General features: G+C 34.0%; 1 protein-coding gene across 1 annotated transcript; it reads left to right on the forward strand.

The window, feature by feature from the left end:
* The first annotated feature begins 890 nt into the window (after window positions 1-890).
* On the forward strand, window positions 891-3,034 carry LOC107631292 (Tetratricopeptide repeat (TPR)-like superfamily protein). The gene is made up of 7 exons (XM_016334693.3): window positions 891-1,230; window positions 1,310-1,405; window positions 1,506-1,578; window positions 1,683-1,744; window positions 2,099-2,180; window positions 2,570-2,630; window positions 2,724-3,034. Exons 1-7 carry the CDS (start codon window positions 1,000-1,002, stop codon window positions 2,773-2,775), a joined length of 657 nt encoding a protein of 218 aa, XP_016190179.1. The 5' UTR covers window positions 891-999; the 3' UTR covers window positions 2,776-3,034.
* The last annotated feature ends 6,145 nt before the right edge of the window (window positions 3,035-9,179 follow it).

Consider the following 9,179-nt stretch of genomic DNA (forward strand, 5'->3'; position numbering starts at 1 on the left):
GATATTCTTCAAAAGATCCAAGAGCTTCTGTCAAGACCTTGGGTTGTGGATTTTGAATGGATTACCCGTGAAGCTAACGCTGTGGCAGATTGGCTGGCGAGATATGCGGTCAAGACCAATCCAACTCATGTTATTTGGTCGGAGTCTTGTGATTTCTTATGCTTATTGATTTAGGATAATCGTCTGTTTTTTTTTTTTTCTTTATTTCTTTACTTGTTTAGTATAAAATACTTGAATATAAGATTTCTTGATTATCTATTATATAGGGATGGCAACGGCGCGGGTAGGGGCGGGTTTTTGCTCTACCTGATCCCGCCCTGCCTTACAATAACCCGCATAAAACCCGCTTCACTTCTATCCGCGGGTAGTAAATGGTTGAACCCTAACCCGCCCTCGCGGATACCCGCCCCTATAATTATTAAAATCTAATAAATAAAATTAAATTTCAAATTTTATATAACCATCATCACATACATAACATAAATTAAAGTAAAATTTTAAATATAATACAATATTATCAATTATTTTATATATATTACACATATTATGTATTAAAATTATATATTATATATATATCGGAACAGGTAACACCTAAACCCGGTCCCGCCCCGCTAAAAATCTGCTCTAGTGCGTGGCGGATAATTATCCGTCCCGATCGGATAAGGACATAGTGGGTACCCGCAAGTTCGGGTGGTGTTGCCATCCCTAATTATATATAAGATTGAGAGATGTTTAAATACAATTTTTCTATTTATTTAAAATACCTTTCATTTTATGTATCTATAAAAATATATATATATTTTTATTTTAAAATCAAGAATATCTGAATTAGAATATAAGATATTGATGCTGTGGACTAATTTTATTTTTACAGTATTAGTATGTAATCATAAAATAAAAAATGAAAACATGCAGAGTGGATGAGAGACAACATTATCCAGTATCCACACATGGCATGGTAGCTTTCACCGTTTGTCTCTGATTGCAAGCAAGGAAGAAATGGCTCTAAGTCTCAACATCCTCTCACTGTGTTCCACTTCCTCTTCAACTTCTAAACCTCATATCAGAACTCCCACTTGTCATCTTGCTCCTTTCACACTCAGCTTCAAGCAACAACAATCTTCTTCTCAGAAGCTGACATTCTCATTGGCTGAATCTGTGTCTGGTGCCACCCTTGCTGCTCTCATCTCTGCTTCCCTGTTCTTTGTTGACCCTGCACTTGCATTCAAGGTCCAATTCCCTAATCACTAACCGTTTCTGATCTGCTTCATAACTTTTGTTAACACTGAAGCTTGTTCAATTCAACCAGGGTGGAGGTCCATATGGCCAAGAGGTCACAAGGGGACAAGATCTCTCTGGCAAGGATTTCAGTGGAAAGACCCTCATCAAGCAAGACTTCAAAACGGTCCAACTTCCTTTTTCTTTTTTCTATTTTTTTTTTTTTAGTTAATGGAGAATGTGGTTGTTCTGATGCAACTTACCTTTTGTTATATTGAATGTTACAGTCCATATTGAGACAAGCCAATTTTAAAGGTGCAAAGTTGTTAGGTGCTAGCTTCTTCGATGCTGATTTAACAGGTTTTCCTGCTGCTTACATGTGTATACTATAATGTTTCTTGAAACAGCACAAATACTTGTGTATTTACATTTTGTTCTCTGCCTATCTCTCTTGTTGTTGTCAGGTGCTGACCTTTCAGATGCTGATCTTAGAAGTGCAGATTTTTCATTGGCAAATGTCACAAAGGTAATGTAATTTTCTTCTACTGATTTGTACCCTTATTCAATCATCTGTCCCTTTGTTAAATCACTTATAAAAGAGATAAAATTACCAATAAATGCTATCAGATTCAACAAAAGGTAAGCAAATTAGGGTTTAGTATATAAGATTAAATGCAGATGAGTCAACTAGTATGGACTGTGGATTCTTCTGCAACTGCTGTTTTGTTAACTCTGCTTCCAGTCACATACCATTAACCCTTCTTTTTATTTAATTAAAGCTGAAAATTTGCTCTACTCTAAGTGATGGGTTTTTTGTTTCTTCAGTCATTTCACAATGTTGATCCTGTTGGCTTCTGCATGGCATGACCAATTTTTGTAGGCAAATTTAAGCAATGCTAACCTGGAAGGTGCACTTGCAACAGGAAATACATCTTTTAAAGGATCAAATATTACCGGAGCAGGTAAGTAATTGCATCACTTATCTATGATACACAACTATCTTGAACAGTTACCAAATTTTATTAGTCCTCTCCAAGAAACACTAATATCATCAAACTAGCAAGTTCTGTTTGGACTATATCTATGGTCATGCCTGTTGTATGCAACTGACTTTTGTGATTAAAAATCTAAAATATATAGAATCAGTAGGATGCCTGTTCCAAGTGTAGCTTAAAATTACTTAAGAATTCATACCTCAATATGCAGTTAAAAAAAACTTGCAGTAATTTTGGATACTCAACATGCAGTCTAGATGTTAGAGTATAGAGTAATATACTCATTAATGCAGTGCAAACTAGATGCATAAGTTGGGTTAAATAATAACCTTGTCTGTTATCTTGGTTGGAGCCAGATTTTACTGATGTGCCGCTAAGAGACGATCAACGCGAATATCTCTGCAAAGTTGCAGATGGGTAAAGACTTATGTTATTATACTTTAATCTCGTTTTATTTTCTGAACATGCTTCATCAGAGTCATCCATAACAGAATTTGTTACTGGTAACAGAGTGAACCCAACAACTGGAAATGCTACGCGAGATACATTGCTGTGCAATTAGTATTCCATTGCTGCGGAGTGAGGAGTATATATCTTGAATCAGAGGAGAGGGCTAGATCATGATGCTGCATACTGAACTGCAACTTTTGAATTTGATTTTCGACGAATAAAACTCCTTATTATACATATATGTTTTGTTAATTTTAGTAGTGTATAGTACATTGCATAAGTCAGCAACTCGAATTAGTGGGAAAAGACTTGGTTGTGGTTGTATAACATATAATATATATCATGCATTCATAGCAGAGGTTAATGTATTAGTCTTTTTGGTTAGCCATTTTCTATGTAGTTTTCATGGTAAAATTGTGCACTAGAAACACTTTTTTTTATAAGACAAATTTATGGTGGTACCATCTGAACCACGTGAAGGAGTTCATCCTAGCTTGGTCTGTCAGAAAAGGTTTCTGCACTATAACCATAGCTGAAGTTTGGGCTATCTATTAGGTTCTTTCATTCTTTGTATGAGTAAGGAACTTCAGTTGTAGGAAGTAGGAACGTCCACTGGAGTGTGATTCTAGATGATCATGGAGCTATTACCTTTACTTGTTTATTCTAACATAGAAATGATGGTGTGGCTGGTGATCATTGATTGGCAAGTAAATACTAGATGTATTAGATTTTTGTATGACACTGCAAATCTGGATCCTATAAAAATAATGAATTTGGATCTTCTAAATTTTAAATTTTCATTTTAGAGGATAAAGTGTAATTTCTCATTTTTGAATGGTTTTTCTCTCATATTTTCTCTTGATCCCACCTATGAAATAAATAGTGAGAGATTATACCTTATTCTTTAAAGTAAAATTCAAAATTTAGAGGATCTAAATTCAAAAATAATAATGAATAATGAAATAAAAGAGTAATCATTAGTGGATCAATAATTTTATTGCAATTAGTTCCTTACTTCCTTATCAAATAATCTAAACTGATTATATTTTTTCACTTTTATTATTTTTACAAAATTTTTTATTCACTTTATAAGATCTCTAAAGTGGTGGTGGTATATGATGTACGAATACTGACACAGACACGGAATATGCTGATACGTCGAAGTTTAAAATTTTACATGATATGGGGACACGCATACATATAAAATATAAAGTATTTTTTAGATAAATTGTAATGATATTTTGATATTTTATTGATATTAATATATAAATTAAAATTTTTAATTATTTTTAATATCTTTTTTAATCATATCAAGTATTTAAAATATTTTTTGTTTTAATAAATAATAATATATACTATATCTAAATTTATTTTAAGAATATATGTTAAAAATAAGACTGAACACGCTGACACGTGATGGTATTTAAGTGTGTCCAGGCGTATCCGGAGAAGAATTTTTTATTTTTTATTAAGACACGGTTGGACACAGCAGACACGCGTGTCGGACGGGTATCGGTGAGTGTCGTGTCTGAAATATGTTCGACACGCGGACACGACAACCCAGCGAAGTGTCAGTGTTTCATAAATATGAGTAAAGTATCGTTTTTGTACCCAACGTTTAGTGTAAGTCCCAACATTGTCCCTAACGTTTAAATCGTCCTATTTAAGTCCCTAACATTTCAAAATTGACTCAATGTTGTCCTGCTGTTAGAGATCTGTTAACGGAATTGACGGCAGGACAAAATTGAGACGATTTTGAAACATTAGAAACTTACATAGGACGAAAATGTTGGGAAAAAAAACGATACATAAAAATAAATTTTAATTTTATCATTCACTAATATCAATCTTTTACCGTGCATAGTTATTCAATTATTTTTTAATTACATCTAAATAAATTACACTTAATCACATTATTTTGATTCTTAATAAATTTATTTTATTTTTATAATTTTACTCTTAAAGATTTTTATTCAACAACAACAAAGCATTGTCCCACTAAGTGGGGTCGGCTACATTAATCAAACGGCGCCATTGTGCTCTGTCATGTGTCATGTCTACAGAGAGACAATTTACATGTAGATCTCGTTTGACCACCTCATGGATGGTCTTCTTAGGTTTTTCTCAGCCTTTCGCTCCTTGTCCATCTTTCATCTCATCCACCCTCCTGACTGGATGTTCTATCGATCTTCTTCTCACATGTCCAAACCACCTAAGACGCGATTCAACCATCTTTTCCACAATGGGTGCTACTCCAACTCTCTCCCTTATATCTTCATTCCTTATTTTATCCAATCGCGTATGACCACTCATCCATCTCAATATCTTCATCTCTGCCACACTCAACTTATGTTCATGCTCCCCTTTAGCCGCCCAACACTCCATACCATAAAGCATAGCCGGTCTTATAGCGGTGCGATAGAATTTACCTTTAAGTTTTAAAGGCACTTTTTTGTCGCATATAAAACCAGATGCACTTCGTCATTTTGACCACCCTGCTTGGATCCTATGATTTACATCCTGTTCAATCTCTCCATTATCCTGTATGATGCACCCAAGATACCTAAAACTTTTAACTTTTCGTAGGATATTTTCTCCAATCTTCACCTCTATATTAGGGTTTTCCCTTCTCGGACTGAACTTACATTCCATATATTCCGTCTTGCTCCGGCTTATGCGCAGACCATACACTTCTAAAGCTTCTCTCCATAACTCCAACTTCTTATTTAGGTCTTTCCTTGACTCTCCCATAAGGACGATATCATCGGTAAAAAGCATCCACCATGGCACAGGCTCTTGGATGTGCTCTGTGAGTACTTCCAAGACTAACGTGAAAAGGTATGGACTTAAGGATGATCCCTGGTGTAATTCTATACCAATAGAAAATTCCTCTGTCACACCACCTTGAGTCTTCACACTAGTTGTGGCCTCATCATACATGTCTTTAATTGCACGAATATATGCGATCCTTACCATCCTCTTTTCTAAAAGCTTCCATAAGACCTCCCTTGGTACCCTATCATACGCTTTTTCCAAATCAATAAACACCATATGTAGATCCCTTTTATTACTACGATACCTCTCCATCATCTTTCTTAAAAGGTATACCGCTTCAGTGGTAGATCTGCCTGGCATGAATCCAAATTGGTTCTCTGTTACTTGTGTCTCTTTTCTCAACCTCCGTTCTATCACCCTTTTCCATAACTTTATGGTATGACTCATAAGCTTGATCCCTCTATAGTTTCCGTAACTTTATATATCCCCCTTATTCTTGTAGATAGGTACCAAGGTGCTCTTTCTCCATTCATCAGGCATCTTCTTTGACCTTAAAATCTCATTAAAAAGCTTGGTTAACCAGTTGATGCATTTTTCTCCAAGACCCTTCCAAAACCTCAATCGGGATATTATCAGGTCCTACTGCCCTGCCATTTTTCATCTGCTTTAGAGCCTCTTTTACCTCGAGGTCTTGAATTCTTCGATAGTAGTCAAAGTTTTGATCTTCTTCCCTTGTACATAATCGACCAAGGCTCGGAAGAGTCTTCTGTCCCTCATTAAATAACTCGTAGAAGTAACTCTTCTACCTTTCCTTAATCTTCTCCTCTTGAGCCAACACCTATCCATCCTTATCCTTTATGCACTTAACCTGATACAAATTTCTCGTTCTTCTTTCACGGCTCTTTACGATTCTATATATGCCTTTTTCTCCTTCTTTTGTACCCAAAGACTAGTAGAGACCCTCATATGCTCTTGTTCTTGCTTCACTTACAGACACTTTTGTCTCTTTCTTAGCCGCCTTATATTTTTCCCAGTTATCTGCGTTATGGCATAAAGACCACTCTTTAAAGCACTCCCTTTTTATCTTTATCTTTTCTTGTACACTGGCATTCCACCACCAAGACTCCTTGTCTCTTGGTCTTATTCCTTTAGATTCACCAAAGCTTTCTTTTACTGTTCTTCTAATAACTTCTGCCATTTTCCTCCACATCTCTTCCGCACTTCCATTTCCATCCCACTTTGCCTCTTCTCCTACCCGTCTTAGGAAGCTTCTTTGTTCCTCACCTTTCATCCGCCACCACCTTGTCCTTGGGTTCTTCGTATAATGTCTTTTCCTCAACGCGGAAATCCATGACGAGCACCCTATGTTGTGTTGTCAAACTCTCTCCCGAGATAATTTTACAATTAATGCAAAATTTTCGGTCGACTCTCCTCAATAGGAAGAAGTCGATTTGAGAGCTTGCCATGCCACTCTTATATATTATAAGATGTTCGTATCTCTTTTTAAAACATGTATTTGCGATGAGAAGATCAAATGTTGAGGAAAAGTTCAAAATAGTTTTACCCTCGACATTGATCATCCCGAAACCATGGCCTCCGTGAATACTCCCATATCCAGTCACTTCTCTACCAACATGGCCATTTAAATCTCCTCCTAAGAAAATCTTATCTCCCAAAGTTATGTCTTGAACCAAACTCTCTAGATCCTCCCAAAACCTTATCTTGTGTTGTTCGTCCGAACCCACTTGCGGTGCATAGGCGCTAATCACATGGAAAGCACCTCCCTCCACCACAAGTTTGATAGAGATGATCCGATCTCCCATCCTCTTGACATCCACTACGTCCTTCTTCCACTGCTTATCCACAATTATTCCAACCCCATTCATATTTTTCACATTTCCTGTATACCAAAGTTTGAAGCCAGAAGTATCCAATTCCCTAGCCTTCGCACCAACCCATTTTGTTTCTTGTAGGCACATAATGTTAATCTTTCTCCTTGTCATGGTGTCCACAAGTTTTTACTCATCATAAAATTTTTGTAGAATGACTAGAATTACATAATCACATTATTTTACTGTATATGTATCATTTTATTCCCCACAAGTTTATATACTAGTCATTTTACAAATATTGTATGATGAGTAAAAATTTTTAAGAGCAAAATTATAAAAAATAAATTTATTTAGAATAAAAGTAATGTGATTAACTGTAATTTACTTAGATGTGATTAAAAAAATAATTGAATAACTATGTACCGTAAAAAAATGATATTATTGAAGGATAAAATTAAAATTTATTTCTATGTATCGCTTTTGTCCCTACGTTTTCGTCCTATTTAAGTCTCTAACATTTTAAAATTGTCTCAATTTTATCCCGCCGTCAATTCTGTTAACAGATTCCTAACGGCAGGACAACATTGAGTCAATTTTAAAGCATTAAAGACAACTTTAAGACTTACTCCAAACGTTGAAGACAAAAATAATACTTTACTCTTGATAAATTTTATACAAAACATTACAAGTAGAAGTAATCTTCTAATAATGAGTTTGAAATACCTGAGTATCTTAGGTTTAAACATTAGAGTAATGTTATGGTGCTGAAAGAGAAAATTTTCAGCAGGTGCTGAAATTAGGTAGCGAAGTGGAAAAGTTTACGCGTGTGGCTATTGCCTCCAAGGTTCCCAACAAGTCATGCAATGTGCCCAGACATTGATAAAAGAGGACGGTTAATTAGATGTCGTTTGATCTTGTTAATGATGATGATTAAGTTGTTGGATTTTTTTTGGAGTCAAAAAAAGTTTGGTATGTAACGTTTGTAGATCCAAAAAAGATTGGGTGTTGTGATAAAAACATTGTACAGCCGGATAAAATGAATAATGATAAAAATAGTCACACTGGTTATAAATAATTTATTGGTATAAAAAAAAAATCAAGTTCCAAATGAATTGAATTCTTGTCTTTTATTTTTTTTTTGTACTTTATTTTTGTTGTGTACAAACTTTTTTTTATTATTTGTTTACCTCTTTTAAAATTTATAATTGTGATAGTTGTATATTATGTTTATGATTGTAATTTTTTTAAAATATAAATTATTTATCCTACTAAAAAGGGTAAAATAAATAAAAAATTAACTATAACTAACAATAGAGTCATATCAAAGTAATATTTATAATAAAAAATAGTACTAAATAAAAAATACTAAATAAATTATGAGTAATCTAATTTCATAAAGTATATTTTCATATATTATTCATATATTATTAATATCTAAAACAAACAACAACTAATATACATGAAGTAGTGCCAATAAATTATAGTTCAAATGACATAATCTCTCCATATTTACCTAAGAGGTCATTTTTATATCATTTGTCAAAGTGGCATATTTAAGAAAAATTAGAAAAAAAAATCTATGCATAATTTACACACTTATTTTAATTAAAATAAATATTTTAGAAAATTAATTAAAAGGCCTAGCTATTTCCACATTTAAAATAAAATAAAAAAATAATTTCGCATATTTTTAAGAATCTAAAGGCTACATACATAACCTAAAATATTTAACCTGTATAATATGCAATTACACTAAATATTGTATAAATAACGAAAATGCATTATTATTGTTATTTGTAGAGTGGTGGGCTCTTACATTTTGAAATAGTGTGAATGATTTCTGATCAAACCCAATAATAAGAATAAGCATTGGAACGTAATGTCACCACCACCAACATCTCCTACACTT

The sequence above is a fragment of the Arachis ipaensis genome, chromosome B3 (genome assembly GCF_059453495.1).
Source record: "Arachis ipaensis isolate K30076 ecotype BB chromosome B3, ASM5945349v1, whole genome shotgun sequence".
In the NCBI taxonomy this organism is placed as follows: Eukaryota; Viridiplantae; Streptophyta; class Magnoliopsida; order Fabales; family Fabaceae; genus Arachis; species Arachis ipaensis.

Bases quoted from the DNA above. Each gene is read 5' to 3' on its own strand.
- LOC107631292 (XM_016334693.3), top strand. From the start codon at position 1,000: ATGGCTCTAAGTCTCAACATCCTCTCACTGTGTTCCACTTCCTCTTCA. The intron at 1,745-2,098 runs GTAATGTAATTT...CAATTTTTGTAG, and splicing joins CATTGGCAAATGTCACAAAG to GCAAATTTAAGCAATGCTAA. The intron at 2,181-2,569 runs GTAAGTAATTGC...GGTTGGAGCCAG, and splicing joins ATCAAATATTACCGGAGCAG to ATTTTACTGATGTGCCGCTA.